The sequence below is a fragment of the Argopecten irradians genome, chromosome 12 (genome assembly GCF_041381155.1).
Source record: "Argopecten irradians isolate NY chromosome 12, Ai_NY, whole genome shotgun sequence".
NCBI classification, from domain to species: domain Eukaryota; kingdom Metazoa; phylum Mollusca; class Bivalvia; order Pectinida; family Pectinidae; genus Argopecten; species Argopecten irradians.
This window is the reverse complement of record NC_091145.1, coordinates 24,984,413-25,009,658: the sequence shown is the minus strand read 5'-3', so window position 1 is coordinate 25,009,658 and position 25,246 is coordinate 24,984,413. Positions and strand designations below refer to the sequence as shown.

Here is a 25,246-nt window from a genome sequence, read left to right as displayed (position 1 = left end):
ATGAAAACCACCATCAGCAGCATTATCATCATCACATTATCATCATCATCATCATCATAATCATTTCATCATCGTTGTCGTCGTCTTCTCTTCGTCGTCTTCGTCGTCTTTCGTAATGCTTAAGCTTTTTAGCGTCTAGATTCTTCCGATAACTAGGTTCTTTCAATACCTAGTCTTCCAATACCTACATTGTAGGTTCTTCCAATAACTAGGTTCTTCCGATAACTAGGCTCTTTCAATAACTAAGTTCTTCCGATAACTAGGTTCTTTCAATGCCTAGGTTTCGTCTAGTTCTTCCGATAACTAGGTTCTTTCAATAATAGGTTCTTCCAATACCTAGATTCTTCCGATAACTAGGTTCTTTCAATACCTAGGTTCTTCCAATACCTAGGTTCTTCCGATAACTAGGTTCTTCCAATACCTACATTGTAGGTTCTTCCTATAGGTTCTTCCGATAACTAGGTTCTTTCAATACCTAGGTTCTTCCAATACCTAGGTTCTTCCGATAACTAGGTTCTTTCAATAACTAGGTTTTTGCGATAATTAGGTTCTTTCAATGCCTAGGTTCTTCCGATAACTAGGTTCTTTCAATGCCTAGGTTCTTCCGATAACTAGGTTCTTTCAATACCTAGGTTCTTCCAATAACTAGGTTCTTCCGATAACTAGGTTCTTTCAATGCCTAGGTTCTTCCGATAACTAGGTTCTTTCAATACCTAGGTTCTTCCGATAACTAGGTTCTTCCGATAACTAGGTTCTTTCAATTCCTAGGTTCTTCCGATAACTAGGTTCTTTCAATACCTAGGTTCATCCGATAACTAGGTTCTTTCAATACCTAGGTTCTTCCTATAACTAGGTTCTTTCAATACCTATGTTCTTCCGATAACTAGGTTCTTTCAATACCTAGGTTCTTCCGATATAAAAATTTCAAACCGTAAAAGAGTCGTAACAAAGCATGTAGGATACATGTAATTTCATTCCCGAAGCTGTTGTGTGGTATACACTGCCGTTAGGTGACTTTATTTCAATTGTTCCCTCAAAGCAATGAATTTAAAACTTTTACGATGCAGTGGTGCATCTTGTTGTAAATTTGATATACCGTAACAGATGTACGACATGGTCATGCTATTTTCCCTGCTCTTTTCAAACAAAGCAACAGAAATATCTCAAGATAAATTGTTTTATGTACAATACAATGAAAAATATGTAACAGAACATCGCTCAGTTTTTAAACATATAGTAATAAAAAATAACAACTTCATTACTTTTGAAGATAAATTATGCTACGTGCTGGATGTTTTATTAGATAGATTTCCGTTGATAAGGACTTTCATGATAGTCTATTAATTTCAAAATCCAAATCCCAAATATTGATTTTGAAATAAAAAAAAAAGTATGGTCATTTCGTGCCTAATTCTTAAATTGGGGTATATATTGTTTTCTCTGATGCAAAAAGGAAAGACGTGGTTGTAAACAGACAATTCAAAATGCGAAATCTTTATTCTTTTCTTCAATAAAATTCTGGAACACACTTAAGATACCAGAGCGTCTACCGCACAACCTTATGGCCGTGGGTAGTAAATGACGTCATGTCGACATCAGCGTCCAGTCTCGTTAACGTTGGTTGCTATGGGGATCCGTCAGCCAGGCGACATACATGCCGAATACATCCGGTTTGATCGAGGGTCCGATCGGAAACCCTATCTCGTCCAGTTTGGCTAGGGCCCAAGGGAGCTGTTGACCTTCCTGAAGAGCGGCAGCAAGGACGGTCAAATAGGCTGTGAAATAAATTAAATATATTTAACATCATTATCTGTAAGTAAAAGTATAGGGTTCAAGTAATGATTTCACTAGGTAACGATCAAAAGATGAATGTAATTACGTCTACTTACTTATTCATTAGGGACGAAACGCATAACATAACAAAGAGTTTTGAAGCAAAGAAGATTGTAAAAAGACATTAATTTACTACAATTTAACAGCCACACTCATAGCAGTTACACATTTTTATCTATCAGAGTTATATCCCTTAATTTCACTTTGTCAAAACGAAGGGAGGTAACTCTAGATCTGATACAATAGATAATAAATAGAGGTTACACAACTGGTTGGATATGGAATTCATTTCACACTAGTGAGTTATTTTTTGAAAGTTAAAAAAAGACACGCGCTTTAGAGTGTTCTTTCTTTCATACCTACACGTGTAATACTGGCTGGTCCAGGGCAATACATCCTTGTCGCCTTAGGCTGTATTGCATTGCTACCCATGCAATAAAGCCTCGTGACGTCACGGCGTCAACAAAATCTCTATTTCCTCGGCAAAATTTTAACATTTTTTTTCAGCAAATATGACTGGTTTTACTATAAAAGATGCAAACAACGGAATTTGTGTTGAAAGTATCACGTAATTTTTCTTGTATGGAAAATTGACTTCCAGTCGTGGATTTCTTCGAATTTATTTCAAAATGGCGGGATATTATAGTTGTAAAATTGCAATAAAACGTCGAGGTATGAAAGAAAAATACTCTTTCATAAGTGGATATGAAGGATAGGGATATTCTACCCTCGGGATCACAAAATGTTGCAAAACCCTCGGCAAGCCTCGGGGTTTACTACATTTTGTGACCCTCGGGTAGAATATCCCTATCCTTCATATCCACATATGAAAGAGTCTTATAGTATTACCTGCACGCCTAGTATCGGAGCAGTGTACAATGATTGGTTCTCCTGTCTGTCCGACCTCAAGAAGTCGGTCGCTTCTCATCTAAAGAAAATAGTCATGATTCTTATTTTCACTATATCAATCAATATATACACTAATAAGCACCACGATGGTTTCACATCACGCATTAGAAAGCAATACTAGAATTAACAAATAAGCAAAAGAAGTAAATAAGCAAACTGTTACTGTATTGTGATAGAATGATTGATGAAAAGGATTCAGTAATGTGCAAGTGGGAGATAACTCTAAATTGCATTTTGAACTCTTTTGTTGTGATAGATAGAAAAATAAGAATAAGAACTCAAAATGGACGGATGTGTCATGATTACTCTTACATGATTCCCAACTCAACAAACAAAACATTCCAATGCAGTTTGCCAGTTACGCATTATATAACATTATTATTATAATGTATATAAGACTCATAATTTATAAACAAAAACATCATTTTGGAGATGGAAATGGAAAGATTTACCCAGAGGAAGGTGATAATAGGTCAGTCCGGCGCTCTCTACAGCGGCTTGCTCCAAACCTTCATTATAACCAACACTGTCCCCAAACTCGAGGGGGTTGGTCTGTTCGTAGTTCACAGGAGACGTCCCGGATATGTAGGTAGTTAGTTTATCAAGATCAATTCTAGTTCTGACCAGAGTGTCCGGTGACTGACGTGGTCCAAGAGTGGCGTTTCCGTAGGTCGGAGTTCCGTCCACAATGTTGAGCAGTGTAACGGTTTCCTGTGAGGGTCTGTGTCGTGTTGATGTCCCTAATCTTAAGTTGACGATATGTTTAATGCCGGTACTGACAATAGCTGGTAGATGTGTAGTGTGGATCTGTCCTCCCACAAACCAAGACCTGTAAACAAAATGAACCAGCCAATAGTTCGACCATTCGGCAGGGTAGGCTGTTGTCCTCGGAAACACTTCCGGTATCTCACTTCCAGTTATTTTCGAAACAACTTGCGATGTGTTGTTTGCTGTGAAATCTAAGCCAATTGATGCAGTAACTTTATAAAAGACATCACTTGTAATTCTTGGCTGAAAGCTTGGATCAAATCGTGTTTGGTTTGCTAAATACATCAATGTAGCAAAGGTAATGGTATGTGCACGATGACAATGGAGCAGTATCGGTTTCTCCGTTTCCTCAATGGCTTTAGTCAATTTTTTCAACTGTACTTACTTTATACCAGTTTTCCTCTGTATCGAGTATAGCTCTGAAGTTAATACCAAAGCTTCTGGCCATAAATTTCGCTCCATCTGTTGTCGGAAATGTATCCAGTCCCAACAATCCGGGAGAATCGAACCGAAACAGTGTAATGATACTTCTGAATCCACCTTCGGACGCATACTTTATTTGTCTTTCAGTGAGTCGGCCTGTCAAATAAAGGTCTTGAGATATTTTCCGCGTCCACCAAAGTTTTTGGAGAGAGTTCGGATTAATCCGGTCCGGGAAATTATTATGCAAAGGGAAGCGTTCCTGAACATTAGCCTCTGTTCCAATAGCAATGCTTATCAGAGCCACAAAATACAGCACTGTCGCCATTTTTCTTGATGAATTAGACCGCAAGATAAAGAGCATTTCTTATCACTTCGGCGACGTAATGTTATAAGCCGAAAATAGCAACACTAGTGAAAATGTGACCTCATCTACCATAAACTGCTCAAAATGAATTGATGTGTTGGTGCATGTATAGATCGTATCTTGTACATTGCATGAACATTCATTTAGGGAAATCTCAGATAGATATCAAAATCACCATTAACAGGTGCTTCAAACAACAGTGTTGTGAAATCGATACATATCTTTATATAACTAGCTTCAAATTGTCTATCAGTTACAGAAAGAACAGTTCTTTAGCTCAGTCGGTTGAGCGTCAGACTAGTAATCCAAAGGTTCAAAGTTCGATCCTGTTTATAACACATCATGCCCTCTGTTACAATCATACTACATATTTTATTTGTTGTATTTTCTTAACACTATAAACTATCAAAGACAGAATACGTAATGCAAGACTGAAATAAACACTGGTCGTAGTGGCTGAGTAGTCGGTTGACAAGGGAGAGGAGTAGTGACCGAATCTCAGATCCCAATAACGAATCCGCTGATAACTTAGTTTGTTTGTTTGATTAATTAACGTCATATTAACAGCTATGGTCATGTAAGAACGGCCTCCCATGTATGCGGTGTGTTGAGTGTATTTCGTGCGAGGTGCGTGTTTTGGGAGACTGCAGTATATTTATGTTGTGTCTGCATTTATAGTGGAACTGTTGCCCTTTTTATAGTGCTATATCACTGGAGCATGCCGCCGAAGACACCAAGCAACACACCCCACCCGGTCACATTAAACTGATAACGGGCGAACCAGTCGTCCCACTCCCTGTTTGCAGAGTGCTAAGCAGGAGCCGAAACTACCACTTTTATAGACTTTGGTGTTTCTCGGCCAGGGGACAGAACCCAGAGCCTTTCTCACAGGGGCCAACGCTCAACTCAATGCCAAAAGTGAGGCGGTGCTAAGGGAGGCATTAGGAAAGATAAAGTCAGTTAGGAAGAAGAGAAAAGATAATATCCTAAATTTAGTCGCCTTTTACGATCATGCAATAGGGACAGCAGGCACAATTCTAACGCCTTACCTGCAGCACTTAGTGCCCTCGAAGATGTTGACTAGTAAATTAGCAGAGCATCTGACTCATATAAACGGCCAAGTAGTAAAGGACTATCCGGAATTAAAAACTCCGTGAAAAGGGAAAACTACAATTTGCAGACCGTCGGCCGGTGATTTTCTTATAGGATATTCTGGTTCTATATCTGGATCTGCATTATATCGCAAACCCCAACACGAATTGTCAAAAGGACTGAACCAAAAATGTATGTACACGTGTGTATAAGTATATACACTAATTCCACTGGAGCATTGAAACAATGAATTCTACACTCACAAATAGAACAATATAATGGTCTATTACAAAATTGCATAATTTATTTAACAATATGAAATGCTTATTTCAATGTATACAAAAATATGTATGATAATTAATTATGTATTTAACAATTACATGTATATGCCATCAACAATATAAGTAAAGGCAAGAGTTCCAATGCGGAACAAGCCAGATCAATTTTCTAAATATGAAAAGCAGTATAAATAGATGTATGTACATGTATATAAATCATACAATCCACAACAGAACTTCATGTTCACTGTATACAATTTAATGTATATTTCGTTTTTAATAGTTAAACCGTCTCTCACCTATAAATTGTGTTACTTGCCAATTTTAACACAGCCCAATTGAAACTATTATTCTATTCTGACCCTTTCCAAAGGGAACTGTTCTCCTATAGTGTTGTCTGGCGAGGTATAGTCCCCGAGTCGAAGACGAGTTTCGTTAAAGACAGGCAGTCGTTATAGTCAGGCAGTCGTTATAGACAGACCTGTTTACAAAACTAAGAGCATATAAATCATGCTTTGAAGTATATTCAACAATTCTATAATAAAAATATGATACATGTAATAAGAAATAAAACAGTCAGCTGTACACATTGAAATATTAAACGAAATGGCTTAGATGGTACAAAGAAAATATTACAACCCAGTCTGTTAAATAGGAGAGAAAAACAGATCTCAACACATGTACACATTAAAACATTAAAATCGTTATCAAATAATAGAATGAACACAAAATTGAGGAAACAATTTTTCTATAGTATGTTATATCAGATATACAAATATCACAGTGATTTTTTCTCAAGAATTTCATATTTTCAAAATGAATACTTACGTCGGGTAAGATATACACATAAATTATATATCTATGTATGAGCTTGCAAAAAGTCACAAAGCTATTTTGATATCATTAAATACACCGTTACAACACGGACTACATGTTTCTCTGTATAGACATAAAGGTTATTGCAGAGAAATATCCATGGTAACCGCTCCTAGCAATAGGTGACCGCCACTGACAATGGGTTACCGCCCCTGACAATGGGTTCCCGGCCCTGACAATGGGTTCCCGGCCCTGACAATGGGTTCCCGGCCCTGACAATGGGTTCCCGGCCCTGACAATGGGTAACCGCCCCTGACAATAGGTTCCCGCCCCTGACAATGGATAACCGCCCATGACAATGGGTTACCGCACCTGACAATGGATTACCGCCCCTGGCAATGGGTTACCGCCCCTGACAATGGGTTACCGCCCCTGACAATGGTTTACCGCCCATGACAATGGATTACCGCCCTTGACAATGGTAACCGCCCCTGACAGAGATGACAACAAAACGAAAAATAAACCTTACCACTTTTTGAACAAAATTTAGAGGTCTGATATCCAATTATCATCTTCTCTCTTCAGGTGTTTCGATCTCCTAAAAAGAGATTTGTGATAGCACTGTAGTCACGTGTTCCAGTCATTGTTTTGATTTGTCTCTCTATCCGTAGATCAGGAATGATTTACGTTTAGCTTCCGTGGAAGGAAAAATAGCATCATATGGAATGTGGCTTTAAGCTTAGTACGTGTGTTGGGATACAATGTTTGATTGGTGTGTGTGGACCAGCAACTACAAACGTCCGTCAGTAACTATAACAACACCTTAACCATACTATAAGAACTCCACGGCAAAAGTTCGTTCATTCCCGATACTCCAGGGGTTACTATCACTGAAGTTATATTCACGTCAGTGATAGTAATCCCTAGGATATCGAGAATGGAGTTCGGTAAGTGAACAAAGTCTAAATGACAGACAAATATGCGTGCCATTTTAGTATCACACATTGACATACATATACAGTTTTGACCTTTGAACTGAGCTCATGTTGGTGAATAAGGTGGCGGTGGCTCCATTGGAGCTGATGGTTCCACTCTGTTATCCGAGTACGGAGGCACCTGTGGCGGGCCTTGAGGCGCCATTTTAGGATTTGGCTGAGGCGGAGGGAACCCTCCCATAGGAGGCCCCGCCTGTGGCTGATACGGTTGAGCTGTTGGCTGATACGGTTGCGGTTGGTTGTAGGGCGGTTGTTGGCCCGGTTGATAACCACCTGGCCCTGGCTGGTAGCCGGCAGGTCCTGGTTGCGGGACCTGTTGATACCCGCCTGGTGCTGGTTGATAGCCGCCTGGACCTGGTTGATAACCGCTTTGTCCTTGTTGGTAGGGATATGTTTGGTTTGGAGGGACCCCAGTCTGTCCCGGAGATCCATATTGGTTACCAGGGTTACCTTGGTGTTCTGGGTTAACCGGATATGACGATGTGTCGCTATGTGCCGGATTGTCATGGTAATACTCAGCTGAAATTAAATGACAGTCAATTTACATTTATTTGGCATTAAAGGGGGAAATTGTATGTAGGAATACCATTCTTTCGGAATCAACCAATCTCAAAGGATACAAAATATGGGTTTATTATCTAAATTGGAAAAAAGATAAAAGTTACAGAAATCGAGCGCGTGATTTACGGCCAACTAACAATTACACGAAAATGAAACCTTTCAACGAAAAATGAAGTATCTTAAAATGAGATGGCAGGTATAACGTATACCCAGAGAAAAAACATATTAGAAAAGGGGGGTACTGCCATGTACGTTTCTTTTGAAAGAAATTAACCTAAATCGCTTTCCTTTAATTAAGAATGAAGCTATATGACTAAAGGTCATACAATATAAGTTTTTTTAATTAGTGACTTTCTCGTTAGGTGATGCATTGTACCATATGGGATTTGACGAATAAGACATCGTCATTTGTATAAAGGTCTTTAGATCTTTAGAGCTACACTATTGAAGCTAATAAATACCATAGGTGTACTTACTGGACATGCCAATCATCATGACGCCCCAGACACATGACCAGACCCAACCAATGACAAGGGCCGTTAGAATGAGCTGTAACAGACCAATCAGAATGCTGAGAGTACAACTTCCGCACTGCTCCCCTCCTCCCATGTCCTCGTTCCGGGAACAGCAACACACACATAACCCCGCCACAATGGTCCCTAGTCAGACAAACAAAGAGGACACATTTTGTATCTTCACACAAGTATTTCATTTACGTCCTATTAAAAGCAAGGGTCATTTAAGAACGACATCCGGTGGATGTGGTGTCATGCGTGTGTGAAGTGCGAGGTTAGTGTTGTGTCTTCTTGTATAATGGAACTCTTGCCCTGCACGTCACCTGTTCGAAAGTCTAGAATTGTTATAAATCAGTATACCTTACCAGAATTGTTATGAATCATCACTACTTAAAGCATCAACGAGTCTCGTTCAAAATATCTGGAATAGAATATTGGCTGGTCACTTTTAATCCCGACAAAACCGACGTACTTTTTATCTCGAATAGAAATGAAATAGATGAAATGTTAGAAATTGTGTTTAACGGAAATATTTTAGATTTTACGGATAGTCATAAACATTTGGGTGTAACTTTGATCTCAAGTGTAAAATGGGGAACCATGTAGAAGCTATATACTCTTCAGTTATGAAGAAAATGTTTGAACAAGCATCGCTTTTTCTTTGAAGTAATATTAAAACTAATTACGGTAACAGACTTGAATCTGTCCAGATTCGGACGCCATCTTTCTGATAAAGCATGGTCGCACGGCGCTTGCATCTGTTTAGATTTCAGTGTAGAACAAGCATTCGTGGTAAAAGTATTCTGAATAGGTATTTTCTAGAAATATATCGGGCACTTTAAATGAAATCTAGTTTCATTTACAGATGGAACAAATATATCTCTAGTAGTATACCATGTTCGAGACATTATTTTTAGATCACCATCGTGTAGCAATAATAACCAGACAATGCGTAAATGCTAACGGGACACGAAACAAATGACAGTACATACTAAAAGCGGAATGAAAACGGCACATAGAAAAACACAGAAACATATTAGATTAATTTCAATATTTCCTTTGCCTTTTCTCTGAGCTTATCAATCTCTGCACAAAACTCTTTTTATTTTGTTGGTAGCAAAAGTAATATAAAAACTGTTCGTCCGTACTAGACCTGGCTACCTTGCACTAACACAAGCTCACAAATTATGAAATGGCTTTCAACAGAACAATTAAAATTGCAAAACAATATCGTCATATCATTGTTTAATTTCCATATTCTGTCCAATCACAGAGTTAAGCTTCCACGTAGCCCACTTAGCTTTTTGGGAAGCTAATACTTGTATATATTTATTTTTTGCCCATCCATAATAAAAATGTAATGCTCCCCCCCCCCCCCCACCCCCAACCCCACCCATACTCTCTCTCTCTCTAAAATTATATGTATATATTTATTCATGATCTAACTTTTATATGTATTTAAAGCAATTGTAATTATCTATATGTCATTAGTGTTGGGAGAGGGTTTTAATAAGTTGTAATAGCTTGTGCCCGATCCTGTTGTAAATTTGTTTGCAATAAAATACTAAGTAGAATATTAATGAAACTAAGCCTTAACCTTTTATTTCATGCCCCTCTTTATGTCTTCGTATAATTGATACAATGCTGGCCAAAGGGGAGTAACTCTAATAATATCAATACCGTACCGAGAACCCGGAAATCGTCGATGGATCTAGTATATATATATATGTAAACCTGTGTACCGGTGCATCAAATTAACCATGCCTTGTCCCCGCCGTTATGGGACTCGAAGTATATTTATTATTTTACTCGGTCTATGAATTGTTTTGATAGAATGAAAGTAATAATCTGGAATAGCACGCGAAGATGGCCGGGGATGTAAAAGTTAACAATACATACATGTACGTGTATATGACATACATGTATACTATGATACATGTAAAAGATGTAGATATTTTGTCCAGTGACACGTGATTTATATAAATATGACGTACATTTATAGATTGGTAAACTGACCATGTTGACATAAGTACATACCAAGTCCAGGCAGTATGAAGTTCAGCACACAGCAGAGTGTCGCCAGGGGCATAGGAAGGGCTGGAATGTATATCCTTTTCTTCTTCCCCCGGGCCCTTAGGGTCCCATCACCAATTCCAGCGCCCATCTATCCCGTGGGGTCAGGCTAATTCAATAAAAATCCACAACATCCGGTTTAATTAGCCAGCTCGTATACAAAATAATGTACGTTAATGTATACTCGCGATAGAAGTATGTCAGCTGGAGAGTATACATGTGTATACGTTCTATTATTGATAGCGAAACTACATATACATATGTACGTGTGGTTAACCGCCATACACCACCTGAGGCAAATATACCAAAGTATTATAACATACTTCGGGCGGTTTTTATCGATATGTATATAATACACATCACAGGCGCACGCATTTGATTTTTAATGAAGATATTGTAATATATGTCTTAGCAGTATTCTCTGTATTATTACCAAGACACGCTGTCAGATTTTTTTAGTCTGCAATCCCCTTGATATACATGATAGTAATGTAATGCTTGATGTGTATTTCTTCAAGACTTACACATGTCTGACTTTGTAAATATTTGATGGGATACTCATTAACTAATTGTGTTATTAAGAGTAAATGTGATCGATTCAAGGTCTGATATTGATCATTGATCGTTGTAACATCACGGATTTGTCATACATTGTACATCGTTAAGAAATTACGAGATTTATATCGCCAGAAGGTGAGACTATATATATATGTCGTTTTAGTATCACGAAACCATTTTATTGCCCAAACGTGTTCAGGATGGAGGATTATGTTGGAGACTTGAAAAGATTCCGGTTTTATCATGCTTGTTGTAGAAACGTTTTAATACAGGGTACATTACAATTCAATCATTGTTACTAGTATTCATAGCATTAAATTATTTATCTATTGGTACATATTTAATACCGAAATCATTGTAGTTTTGTAGAACATTCTGCCAAGAGATTATGCAACCAGCAATTATAATTCACGGACAGAGCGATGTTTTTTGGTTACGTTCATGACTCCACATTTACAGCACTATTTGTTATTCATTGGCCTGATTTCATTACCAAACATGGACGACATGTGATTGGAGTATTCCGCTATCGTGGAAGAATACTATAGTATAGCAGATTTACGATCTTAGCACACTAGAATCCATCATATAAAACTGCGATAACTACTATAAACTATTGTTGTTTCGGTACAATATTCTTAGTTTTATTTTACGTCCTAGTATTAACACTTACGGTCATTAAAGGACGCAACAGAGAGAGGTAGCGGAAAGCCGGAGGAAAACCAACGAACTACGGTCAGTGAGTACGTGGTACGTGAGACTATAACTACATGTACAAATATATTTGACACCTTAACCGTTCAGCCATCGCGGCCTTGGGTACATCTTTAACAGACACGATATTACAAAATTAATTATGTACCAATACAAAGATGAATATAGACTATGAAGATTGGATGGTAATATAAGTGTCCAGGAAAAAAGTTTCTCCAAATGACGATATTTGTACACTATTTTTCGCAAATCGTATTACAGTAAAACACGGTTATAACGAACATCTGGGGACCGACGCAATCACTTCGTCATAAACATAGTTCGTTATACACATATTGTAGATATTTTTGACGGGGAATGAGAATTACTAGTTATAACCATGAACTCGTTTTAGGCGTGTTCGTGAAAACGTCTTTTACTGCATTTATGTATTTATATTGTGAGAAATATGTATAGGGTTTAAGATTTGTGTCTCTAGAGTAACAAACAATACATGTTGAGTGCAGATCACATGATCTCCCGGCTATTTGCGGATTTGGGAAAGGTGTCGGATGTAAGTGGTAGATCTATGTAGCTAGAAAAGAGCTATACACGTATGTTCGCGGAGATGCAATGTTTTACATAAGGACCAGTTCTTCAACAAAATCACAAACACAAGCTGTCAGAGCACCATAATATGTATTTATCACATTTTACACTTCTCCCAGGATGCTTTGCATTGGAATATATTTATCTATACAAGGTACCCTGGGAGAAAATCACATTCAAAGTCGACAAAACGCTTGGTTTATATGGCCTTTGCTCCAGTTATTGGGCATTTGGCCAACGAAAAATCGCCAAAGTATTTTCAAACAAAATGCATTGCTTAAACTAAACTTTCCGGGTATTGTTTTTCATAAAATGTTGTAAATCTTTGTCACATCTTTCCGAAATCAGTTTCGTTTACATTATAATGATCCCCGGTGCTTAATTTGAGCATTTTTGTCAATATCACAAGTTTATGCATAAACATATATATTAATTATGAGTCATATGATTTATATTCTTTGCGTTTGCGCAGAACTATATGTGTGCCTCTAGATCCGCTTCCATCTCGAGATGATCAGTATAGCAAACATCACATACAATAGAGTAGTCTCCCCCTTGAAAAGGAACACGCTTTGTGTAGCAGTGGCTACACACAATATCTGTACACCGTCGACAGGAAAACTTGAAAGAAAAAACACATAATACTGTTGATGTGACATTTTGATTTATATGAATACATTATTAGTCAAAGGAAACAAACCAATGGAACACTAATTAGTGAAAACTAATTACTTTCTAGAACTAAATTACATGTAACACTAACATGATTGTGTTTTAAGTTAGCCTGCAGTACCAGTTACTAGCTAGCCTGAATACGCGGGGGCGAGGGGGTACTTTAGCTACATGTTATTTTAGGAAAGCCACTTCACCGCCAAAACTGTCCATCATGTGGTAATTTTTAAGTTTTGTGAAGATAAACGATATCTTAATACCAAAAGCCCATAGATATCGCGAGAATCGCACAGACACTAAATGTCTACTCTTACATACCGCGAACTAAAGCGCTCGCGAAAATATCCATGTTTACAGCATTTAAAGTGTATTTGTGATTTACCACATTTACTCTCTCTCTTATGTTCACAACACATGATTTTAATTACTAAATACAATAGAAATACATAATATACGTATTCGTTATACATATATTTTCAAAAAGTAATGAGAACTCTTTATGATATTGAAGAAACTATGTTAGAGTTTTGTGGGCTTACCCTGTGTTCTTCCGTGGAGAAGTCCTTTTGACATACGGCACATCGATTTGCAGAGCTAGGGTTCTGGACTTGGTTATTTTCGGACAGGTCTTCCGTTGGGAGCTTAAACATAAAACATTTTCTAGTAACAATGATAACCTTTAAAAACGATAAATTTTAATTAGGCCCCAACACCATTAGCCAATGAGAATAATGGGAAATCTTGGCATATCTAAAATACATATGTCACACGCAGGGATCTGATAGTTACATGTAGTTACAGTATATATTATATATAATTATACGGACCCACAAGATTGTCCATAGACCATGAACCATTTTAAGCTGTTTTACACATAAAGTAGTCTAAAATTCAAAAAAAGGTAAAAATCCTACCCCACATGATGCTATACTCTACATTACACTGAGGATGATTTTTACTGATTTTTATCTAGACCGCTACAACGAATAAAATGGTCTATGAACACTCTGGTGGGTCCATATATGTATAGACTTACTAATTCTCAAAGCCCTGTGATATCATCTACAATACTCTGGTGTCGATACGTGTTCCTTAAGAGTTAATGATGAGTTAGTACAAAGTTTCAAGTATCTTATATATCATAAAGTATAACATGCATATTTGTAAGGGGCGATAACTCCCGTGTATTTAAGACAGGCACTGAAAATTTTTAATGTTAAAGATGCTCCACCCCTGACGAATGGTATTTTTTTTCACTATCAAAAACAGGAGCAGACGATTTAGAATTTTTCTTCAGTTACAAAAGTTACTTGCTATACACCATTACCACTGTTGAAAAGTTTGAGCTTCTAATTTTACTTCAAGTTAAAAATATGAAAAATAATTAATTGCATCCCGAAAAAATTCTCTGCACTATGTCCTACACGGAATGAAGTACTGATTGCGTATGCACCAAAGGAAAATAAATTATTTTTTATTATTTTTTGTGTTAATTAGACATATATATATGTACACGATTAAACACCAATTATTGTTCAAATGATGAATATCATTTATGCTCTGTCGGTGGTGGAGCATCTTTAAATTTCGAGGGGAGAAATTCGATACGTTATACGACGGCAAATATCAACCGTGTAAAGACGTTATGTGTCTACTGGTGCATGTAATGTAATAGTTCTTAAGTTCAATAAACCATTATAATGATTTGAAATAAACGGACCATCCTTAATACATTTTGTAATTTCGCCTAATTCGACAGAGACTAGTTTATTTAAATTTCATTTACAGTCACCGTGTGGCTTTTAACACGTCATACGCAAAAATGACCCATATACACGTTTTCAACTTGAAGTAAAAGCTAGGTAAAAAGGGTGAATTCAAAAGAATTTGAATATTTCTGCATTTTAAGACATGTAGTCACCATGCATTTTTGGATTGCACAATGTTTTAGGTGTTTTTAATTTTTAAACATTTGAGACGATACCAAGCACGAATTCTATTCTACAATAGACCTAAGACAATCGATGAAGGTCATGTATTTTTAATGAAATAAGTAGGCCAAATTTCATACTTGTATATAACTGTTTTGACATACGTATAGTGTGTTACATGATAGTGTGTCAGCGTGTATAGCTATAATATATGATTTATATCAGACATTTTCACGGGTATCAAATTTCCCTTTGGCCGCATACAAAGTTAATGTCAGTCACAGAGGCTTGTCTTCATTTTCAAATACTGATAAATTAATAATAGAAATACTGACTGTGTAATATTGGGCATTGTGTTGGGTCCCTGTGATTTATGTACATCATTAACATTAATGCCTTACTTTATGATGATTTGAGAGAACCTTTACACGATATGCCCAATTCATAACTTACCCAAGCGGAATGAGAAGGACTGTTTTATTCCCAGTGTCAAAACTATATTTACTTTATTTGTATATATGATAAACGTTACTTTCAGAATGTATCAATTATAATGATCAGATAACAACAACTCAATCATTGAGGTCCGCTGAGAGATTGGCCAATATTCACCATGTTAGACTGTACAATTATACTAATAATGTGGTAACTCATAATTAATTACATCCGTTAATTAGACAAAGAAACGAACTTATAGATAATAATAAACTGTCTGAATATTGTGTTCCCAATGTAAAGAGCAAAAAGCATAATACACAATACTTGCAGTAACGTCCTTCAGTAATGATGTGACTTTTGAATTATAAAAATGTCCTCCAAATACTAATTCGTTAAAAACCATAAATACCTATTGTTTTGTGTCAGTGAGAATCAGCAAAATACTGTGTAACATAAAATACACGCGAGTGCTTTATTTCGTGGTTTTTAGTACTTCTTGGAGAAATGTTTTCCTGTTTATACTATCATATTGACATTATGCCAGGGCGTTCCAGTATTTCGTGGTGAACCAATGTCAACTGAATTATAGCAGATTACTAAACCAATATGTCTTCGATCATCGAAAAGTTCCACACCTTAAACACTTGGCCATCGCAGCCCCACAGTCAGCCAAGCATGATAACGAGAATAAGAGTATTAAAAGTGGTAATGCAAGTTAAAAACGTTGTGATGAGATAAAAAAAAAACCAAGTCAAACGGCTTTCTTAGAAGATTGACGGCCATTTTTTGTTTAGGCACCTGGCCCCAGGATCATGAAAAAATGTTGGTACATGTATATGGTAGGTACATGATGTATTATACGTTTGTAGATTACAGAGTTATCTGCCCTTACGGGTAGGTATTGATTTTGACGCCAAATGTTTGCGAGCGTAACGTCATACTTTTTGGAGAAAACGACGAGAATTGATCCCCCAAAATAATGACATCACAATGGATACCTACCCGCAAAGGGGGCTAACTCTGAAATATGTAAAGGCGGAATAAAATCAGTCAACAAGAGCCGACATACAGGGGTCATCTACAAAAGATTTTGACTTGCATTGTGATCAGCTTTATGGAGGATTGGAGACAGAACTCACCTGTCCTGTAACGACGCCATCAGCGGGGGATGGCGGGCTGTATGATGGAGGGGGAGTAGCAAACATAACGTAGGGTGGTGGCGGGCTATCTCTGTCGATGTCAGATGGCGCTCTCATCGGGTAAATGAAGTTAGAACGAGGCCGTCGTCTGCCGGATCCCAATGGCCGGGAAAAACATTCACATGTACTGTCTGATTGAGCACGCGCACTACTTACACGGTTTCTCCAACTTGATACTTCATGTGGCTTCTCGTAGTAATCCACTGTCAGTCCAACACAAAAAAAGAACAAATGTACATTAGGTTTATTTTACATTACATACACTCAAATACATGTAGCAATACTATATTACAAAAAAAATATTGGACAGAATCATGTAATTACTGTATGATCAGACCTATAATGTATTTCGTTGCTTATGTATATAGTATTTTGTATCGAATGCGATTCGAGTATCATCTTGCATCATTTATAGTGATAAATACACCTTTATATGATGACGTAATTGTCACGTCTATTTTACGTGCATGTCACGCTTTCCTAAATTTTTCGGTTATTGTAATATCATTTTCCCACACACTTCGGATATTGTCACATAACTATTAATGATGATGAATGTATCCTCCTTTTTGCTTTATGATTCCATCATTTTCAGGGATTTTACAATGTATTTTGATAATACCTGTATGTTAGGAAAACTGAAAAGGAAAACTTGGTCCTAAACGAATAGCTCGTAAATAAAAAAAAAGTAACGGTAAAGGATAGCAAAAGCTTGTCCATATTTCAGAAAAAGAAAAGAATAATTGTCGAACTAACTTACATGATGTACCAACGAGTGATAACCCCCAGATGGCGCTCCAAATCCAGCCGACAAGGAAACATGCGGTAAGAAGAAGCTGAAGAAATCCAACACCTACTACGGCTGCGCCAGAACACAACTTCCGGCGCCGAGACATTTCCTCGGCATCTCCACAGCATGGCATGCACATCCCAGCAACTATAGTCCCTAGGGAACAGATTAATTAGTTGATGGTCAATACATAACCCTGAGCTTATTGATTGAATATATATTTAATCACAGATAAAGTTTTGTTTCCTTATTCAAGCTGTGTTGTTTACTATTTTGGGTGTTTGTTCGGTTATAAGCAAATCGGTAAGATGCAAAGGAATGTTATTAGAAGGGATACGTAAAATATGTCCTTTGCAAAATGTATCATAGATTTTTGTACATATTATTAGTCAAAATGTATATATACATAACCTGCAATTGTTTTGCCTAAACTTGTTTTCGGATTTATTGTATTCTTCAAATACTTTTTCTAGAGGACTGTACCTTACATGTACATTGTCCCCAAATGTTTCCATTGTTGCTATAAATATCTGATTTGAAAGGAATGAATATACAATGCAATACTGCTTTTTAAAGTCAGTTAAAAGGGGAAAAATGTGCATGTAATGGGGTTTTAAAGCTTGGTTAAAGCCATAGGGCAAGTTCATCGGGAATCTGTAAATTACACAAGTAGATGTTTGTCTATTGAGAAGAATAACAAAGGAATTCTATTCAGCTACACAAGTAGATAATTACTCTAGGATAATCATTAGGTATGGCCATTCTATATAAAGTGGGTTTACTTGTTATCTCTATAGTAAATAAATGTACAAACACGGTGTATGAGCGCGATAAACATTATTAGGTTCTGTCAATAGGAAAAGAAATTGAGCTTTACGGGTGTGGAATAATGAAATCATTTACTCTAGACTAGGACAGTAAGATGGGCTTTATAATATGGAGTGAAACAAAGACATTTGTTGAAACTTCAGCCTGAACTGTACAATTTTCTCAAAACATTGTGAAGTTATAACAGTAAATGGCTTAAGAACACACTTACTCCTAGCCATGTATAATGTATCGTGCAAACATACATGTATGTCCGTGATAAACATTGATTTCTTCTAAGTCTTGTTAAGAGCAAACGCGAGTTCTTTTTGGTTTCTTAAAATAGGTGCGGGTTTTTTTTAAATTGTTTCACGTGCAAATGTTGTATATAATTAAGTTACATTTTTAGGCTCACCTAGTCCGGGTGCGGCGAAGTTCATTAGACAGCAGGCGATTGCCATAGGGATAGGCAAAATGGGTACGATAAACTCATCCACAACTTCCGGTTCAGATTCGTCCTGTCCGGGGGGTCGGGCTGTCAACAAAGCCATGTCTATCCGGGTATGGCCCCGGTGTGAATAGGAATCATGTCGATCGTTCTGCAAACGTGGATTCGGTCTTTGGTTATTGTCATTATTGTAAACGTACGGTACCGCATGTAAAACATCCGCAAGTGACGTAGGTACTTCCGGTCGTGTAGGCACGTTTGGTGCCGTTGGCTCCTGTGTCTGACGACCATCTACGAAACTTTCAGATCTAACAATCTGATTTAAGTCCACTTGTCTCCGATTTCTTTCTACAACAACATTTTGATCACTGCCCGCCAGATTTTGTTCTTCGTTTCCCGCCGAATTATTCAGCATCTGTGACCCCGTTTGATGTGATGTGTTATCGAATTCGGCTTGTCCATCGCTCTCGTGTCCTATTAACCATGGATCTCTGGGTCCATGTCCACCTTCACGTGAGTCGTCCAAATGTCCAAACAGACATATGCCTTCTTGTAGAAGGTATGATCCATCTGACTCGTGCGCCGACGATGACTGCGGGTACTGAACATTATGGGGTTGCCACTGGTTTCCCGCCATCAATTATGAATGAGATCGCGCGCTATGAATCCTATTATAATATCCGTTCTCGGATGGATCCATTTCGCTCGATCCGTATAAATCAATGGCCACACACATACTACAGTATCAGCGATCACAAATCCCAGTGGATTAACCAGATAAATACTTAAACATACACTCTACAGGAAAATGGTAATTGTGTTTTTATATGCTAGCAGTTAATTATTATTCACAACCGGAAATGAAATATAGTTAATGTTAAAAAGCTTACGTGATTTCATCTGAACCGACGGTCGGGGAATAATCCATGAAGGGTGAAAGATAATGTGATTAAATACCATTATAGAGAAACCAATGTCTCTACATTGTACAAATATCGTGAACGAGACTGATTTGCTTATACGTCACGGCTGAGCACACATTAGCTATTGTTATATATATGTATATATACATGGGTCTCAAGATGGTCTCATGTTCAATCCTATTGGGATTTTAATTTGGAGTAAAATTTAAATACCCTAATTGAAACATCGTGCTTAAAACATAGAGTTCTAACATGCAGAGCTGCAATCCTAAAATGACCATATATCTGTTAAATGATAGTACAAATCAACCAATATTTGCCATAATGAAGAGTTTCGTTTTTTATATACATGTTCGAAGTATTTTTGAGACTCTATCAATTATAAAATATGATTGAAAGCTAATAAGACTTGGGTATATAATATCAGCTCGTTTGACAGATGGCACAGTGTGAATTGTGTTCAGGACAATAGTACCTAGATACTATTACAGGCTATACGACACTATTGTCTAGGCCATTGTTGGTTTTTTTTTCTGTTTTGCGTCGGCGTGCTGGTAGGTCTAAGGTCCCAAGAGTGAAAAACAAAAATATACCTTTTTAAGGAATTATCATTCTCGGTAATCCAGTGTTACGTTCACTCTCGGTATATCCCGTGGATATTACAGTAGCGATAGCAATCCCTGGAATATTGAGGATGAGGAATTGGGTATTGAGATAAATGCACACTGGTAAATGTTTTAGTCTGGACTGTCGCATCAAAGCCGGGCGCTCGTTTCTCAAACCCAAACTCATCTATCTGTCATAATGTGTAAGCCTGGTGTTAGGGCCAGAGTATCTATCAGTCATAATGTCTAAGTCTGGTGTCAGGGCCAGAGTATCTCGGGCTACACCAGACATCTATCTGTCATAATGTCTAAGTCTGGTGTTAGGGCCAGAAGTATCTCGGGCTACACTAGACATCTATCTGTCATAATGTCTAAGTCTGGTGTCAGGGCCAGAGTATATATCTCGGGCTACACCAGACATCTATCTATAGTAACGTCTAAGTCTGGTGGTAGGGCCAGAGTATCTCTGGCTACACCAGATATCTATCAGTCTGGTGTCAGGGCCAGAGTATCTCGGGCTACACTAGACATCTATCTGTCATAAAGTCTAAGTTCGGTGTCAGGACCAGAAGTATCTGGGGCTACACTAGACATCTATTTGTCATAATGTCTAAGTCTGGTGTCAGGACCAGAAGTATCTCGGGCTACACTAGCCATCTATCTGTCAAATGTCTAAGTCTGGTGTCAGGGCCAGAGTATATATCTCGGGCTACACCAGACATCTATCTGTCATAATGTCTAAGTCTGGTGTCAGGGCCAGAGTATCTCGGGCTACACCAGACATCTGTCTGTCATAATGTCTAATTCTGGTGTCAGGGCCAGAAGTATCTCGGGCTACACTAGACATCTATTTGTCACAATGTCTAAGTCTGGTGTCAGGGCCAGAGTATATATCTCGGGCTACACCAGACATCTAGCTGTCACAATGTCTAAGTCTGGTGTCAGGGCCAGAGTATCTCGGGCTACACCAGACATCTATCTGTCATAATGTCTAAGTCTGGTGTTAGGGCCAGAGTATTTCGGGCTACACCAGACATTGAATAATGAGTATTGCGCAATGATAATTTTGTACAGATAATGAATTTAAGTTGTCAAGAAGCCTAAAGTGTATTTTAAACCGAAATTGTGTGCATACAAAAATGTATCGGGTATGTAAATGAATAAACAAATTTCTGGTGTATATAGTAAATTATGTAACAAATTTCAAATATTAACAGATGAGAAAAAGACACAGACTTATTTATGTTACTTCAAATTAAAAAAAGACATTCTTGGACTGTTCAAAAACTTTTACGAAAATACTTTGTATTTGTTACTTTAGCATGATTTCAAAGTTGAAAGTTCAGACTGTGATTTGATTATGTTATTTATACAAACTACAAACGAGTCGAAGTTAAAGAAAATTAGAATTTATTTACAGAAGAAAACGATACTAACAATAAAATACATTTGCTGAAAACGTTTTTTTTTAATTTTCGTTCCGGAAACGTTTTGGTTTCTTTATAGATGTAAGGGGTTCTCTTTCAAGAAAGAATAGCATAGTCTTGTCTCTTTCATTCGATTTTGGTCAACAATTCCAATTCTACTAAATTTTACCTCAACTCTGAATTCTATATTTTTGTTTACCTATCCAATTAATGCCCAAGGGGTAATATTTTAAAGTAATTAACTAATTGCCATATAGCCTCACCGAATTGTCATTCTAAGGTACATTTATTTGTATAAATATAACAAACATTGCTTACAATCCAATTACGGGCGTAATGTATGTTCAAAGAGGAGTAACTCATTGCCATTTTTGGTTATTAGAAATCAATGTAAAATCGTTTGAAAGTGACACGTTCCCATTCAAATTAAGTATACTTGTGAGAATATCAGTTCGTTTCACAAAATAGAAAATGAATTTGATATAATTTTGAATCAAAATATTGATATAGGTTTACACGTCTGGACTGACACTGGAGTGTCCATATAGTACACGTTTCTGTGACCTTTTGATTAAGGTAACATACAGGTTCTTTGTCATAGTACTACACGTGTGTTTTGATAAATTGGGTTAGACTTGTAGAATAATTACAAAACCTATAAGAACAGTGCCAAAATAGACTTTTGATACTTTATCGTTTCAAATTAATTTGTTTCGTACAATTTCTTTAAAAATATATTGCGAATCAATCTCTAACCCTAGACAGGGATATCCGCATTTTTACCGGTGTGAGGTTTTTATTTCTCACCCTAGAGTAAAGACAAGCTACACGAGATCTTTGCACATACTCACATAGGGTAAGAGAAAAATAATCATTCGTCCTTATTGGGGTGAGGCAGGAGATCTCAACCCTCGGGATAAGATGCTTAGCTGCCAAACACTCGGCGAAGCCTCATGCTTGACAATTTAAGAATCTAACGTCCAGGGTTAAGATTATCCTGTCTCGCCCCAAAGGGGGTGAAAGATTTCATTAGTCCTACATGTTTCCCTCCATTGACAAGCTCCATTTTACCCTTCTCACACAGCAGTCACAGACAGCAATAGTTTGTGATACCACGGACTCCTCAGAGTTACGTATTTATAAGTACACAGACAGCAGTAGTTTGTGATACCACGGACTCCTCAGAGTTACGTACTTATAAGTACACAGACAGCAGTAGTTTGTGATACCACGGACTCCTCAGAGTTACGTATTTATAAGTACACAGACAGCAGTAGTTTGTGATACCACAGACTCCTCAGAGTTACGTAATTATAAGTACACAGACAGCAGTAGTTTGTGATACCACGGACTCCTCAGAGTTACGTAATTATAGGGTACACAGACAGCAGTAGTTTGTGATACCACATACTCCTCAGAGTTACGTATTTATAAGTACACAGACAGCAGTAGTTTGTGATACCACAGACTCCTCAGAGTAACGTATTTATAAGTACACAGACAGCAGTAGTTTGTGATACCACGGACTCCTCAGAGTTACGTAATTATAGGGTACACAGACAGCAGTAGTTTGTGATACCACGGACTCCTCAGAGTTACGTATTGATAGGGTACACAGACAGCAGTAGTTTGTGATACCACAGACTCCTCAGAGTTACGTATTTATAAGTACACAGACAGCAGTAGTTTGTGATACCACGGACTCCTCAGAGATAAGTAATTATAGGGTACACAGACAGCAGTAGTTTGTGATACCACGGACTCCTCAGAGTTATGTATTTATAGGGTACACAGACAGCAATAGTTTGTGATACCACGGACTCCTCAGAGTTACGTATTTATAAGTACACAGACAGCAATAGTTTGTGATACCACGGACTCCTCAGAGTAACGTATTTATAGAGTACACAGACAGCAATAGTTTGTGATACCACAGACTCCTCAGAGTTACGTATTGATAGAGTACACAGACAGCAGTAGTTTGTGATACCACAGACTCCTCAGAGTTACGTATTGATAGGGTACACAGACAGCAATAGTTTGTGATACCACAGTCTCCTCAGAGTTACGTATTGATAGGGTACACAGACAGCAGTAGTTTGTGATACCACAGACTCCTCAGAGTTACGTATTGATAGGGTACACAGACAGCAGTAGTTTGTGATACCACAGACTCCTCAGAGTTACGTATTTATAAGTACACAGACAGCAGTAGTTTGTGATACCACGGACTCCTCAGAGTTACGTATTGATAGAGTACACAGACAGCAGTAGTTTGTGATACCACAGACTCCTCAGAGTTATGTATTTATAAGTACACAGGCAGCAGTAGTTTGTGATACCACGGACTCCTCAGAGTTACGTGTTGATAGGGTACACAGACAGCAGTAGTTTGTGATACCATGGACTCCTCAGAGTTACGTATTTATAAGTACACAGACAGCAGTAGTTTGTGATACCACGGACTCCTCAGAGTTACGTATTGATAGGGTACACAGACAGCAGTAGTTTGTGATACCACGGACTCCTCAGAGTTACGTAATTATAGGGTACACAGACAGCAGTAGTTTGTGATACCACATACTCCTCAGAGTTACGTATTGATAGGGTACACAGACAGCAGTAGTTTGTGATACCACAGACTCCTTAGCTCAGAGTTACGTATTGATATGGTACACAGACAGCAGTAGTTTGTGATACCACAGACTCATCAGAGTTACGTATTGATAGGGTACACAGACAGGAATAGTTTGTGATACCACAGTCTCCTCAGAGTTACGTATTTATAAGTACACAGACAGCAGTAGTTTGTTATACCACAGACTCCTCAGAGTTACGTATTGATAGGGTACACAGACAGCAGTAGTTTGTGATACCACAGACTCATCAGAGTTACGTATTGATAGGGTACACAGACAGGAATAGTTTGTGATACCACGGACTCCTCAGAGTTACGTATTTATAAGTACAAAGACAGCAGTAGTTTGTTATACCACAGACTCCTCAGAGTTACGTATTGATAGGGTACACAGACAGCAGTAGTTTGTGATACCACGGACTCTTCAGAGTTACGTATTTATAGGGTACACAGACAGCAGTAGTTTGTGATACCACGGACTCCTCAGAGTTACTTATTTATAGGGTACACAGACAGCAGTAGTTTGTGATATCACGAACAACTCATAGTTACGTATTTACAGGGTACACAGCAGTAGTTTGTGATGCCACCGACTCCTCATAGTTACCTATTCATAGGGTAATTTCGAAATTAAACAGAAAAAAACTTCTACTTTCATTCGTGAAGATCTTGTATCATACCGGTGTTACATAACTTAAAAAAACTATATTTATTTACTGGAGTCCTTAAAAATGACTTGAAAAAGAAAAACTAGAAATAACAAATAAATAGGAAACAGTAAACCTATCTCATGATTACTGCATGTACAGAACCACTCAGTCTCTATGGAAGTGGTTTTTGCCGATTATAATCAGCCACCATAGATAAATTAAATGTTACAA

At 37.7% G+C, this 25,246-nt stretch overlaps 2 protein-coding genes and 1 pseudogene across 2 annotated transcripts; all 3 read right to left on the bottom strand.

Moving 5' to 3' along the window:
- Positions 1 to 1,285: 1,285 nt before the first annotated feature.
- On the bottom strand, positions 1,286 to 5,585 carry LOC138336442 (uncharacterized; annotated as a pseudogene).
- Positions 5,586 to 5,675: 90 nt separating this feature from the next.
- Positions 5,676 to 10,881, bottom strand: LOC138336441 (proline-rich proteoglycan 2-like). Its single transcript, XM_069285947.1, has 3 exons — positions 10,592 to 10,881; positions 8,516 to 8,698; positions 5,676 to 7,997 (listed from the first exon to the last, which is right to left on the bottom strand). Exons 1-3 carry the CDS (start codon positions 10,716 to 10,718, stop codon positions 7,525 to 7,527), a joined length of 783 nt encoding a protein of 260 aa, XP_069142048.1. The 5' UTR covers positions 10,719 to 10,881; the 3' UTR covers positions 5,676 to 7,524.
- Positions 10,882 to 12,560: 1,679 nt separating this feature from the next.
- LOC138336440 (uncharacterized) lies at positions 12,561 to 19,782 on the bottom strand. Its single transcript, XM_069285946.1, has 5 exons — positions 18,740 to 19,782; positions 17,488 to 17,673; positions 16,668 to 16,930; positions 13,699 to 13,800; positions 12,561 to 13,108 (listed from the first exon to the last, which is right to left on the bottom strand). The coding sequence occupies exons 1-5, from the start codon at positions 19,407 to 19,409 to the stop codon at positions 12,962 to 12,964; spliced, it is 1,368 nt and encodes a 455-aa protein (XP_069142047.1). The 5' UTR covers positions 19,410 to 19,782; the 3' UTR covers positions 12,561 to 12,961.
- Positions 19,783 to 25,246: the final 5,464 nt, after the last annotated feature.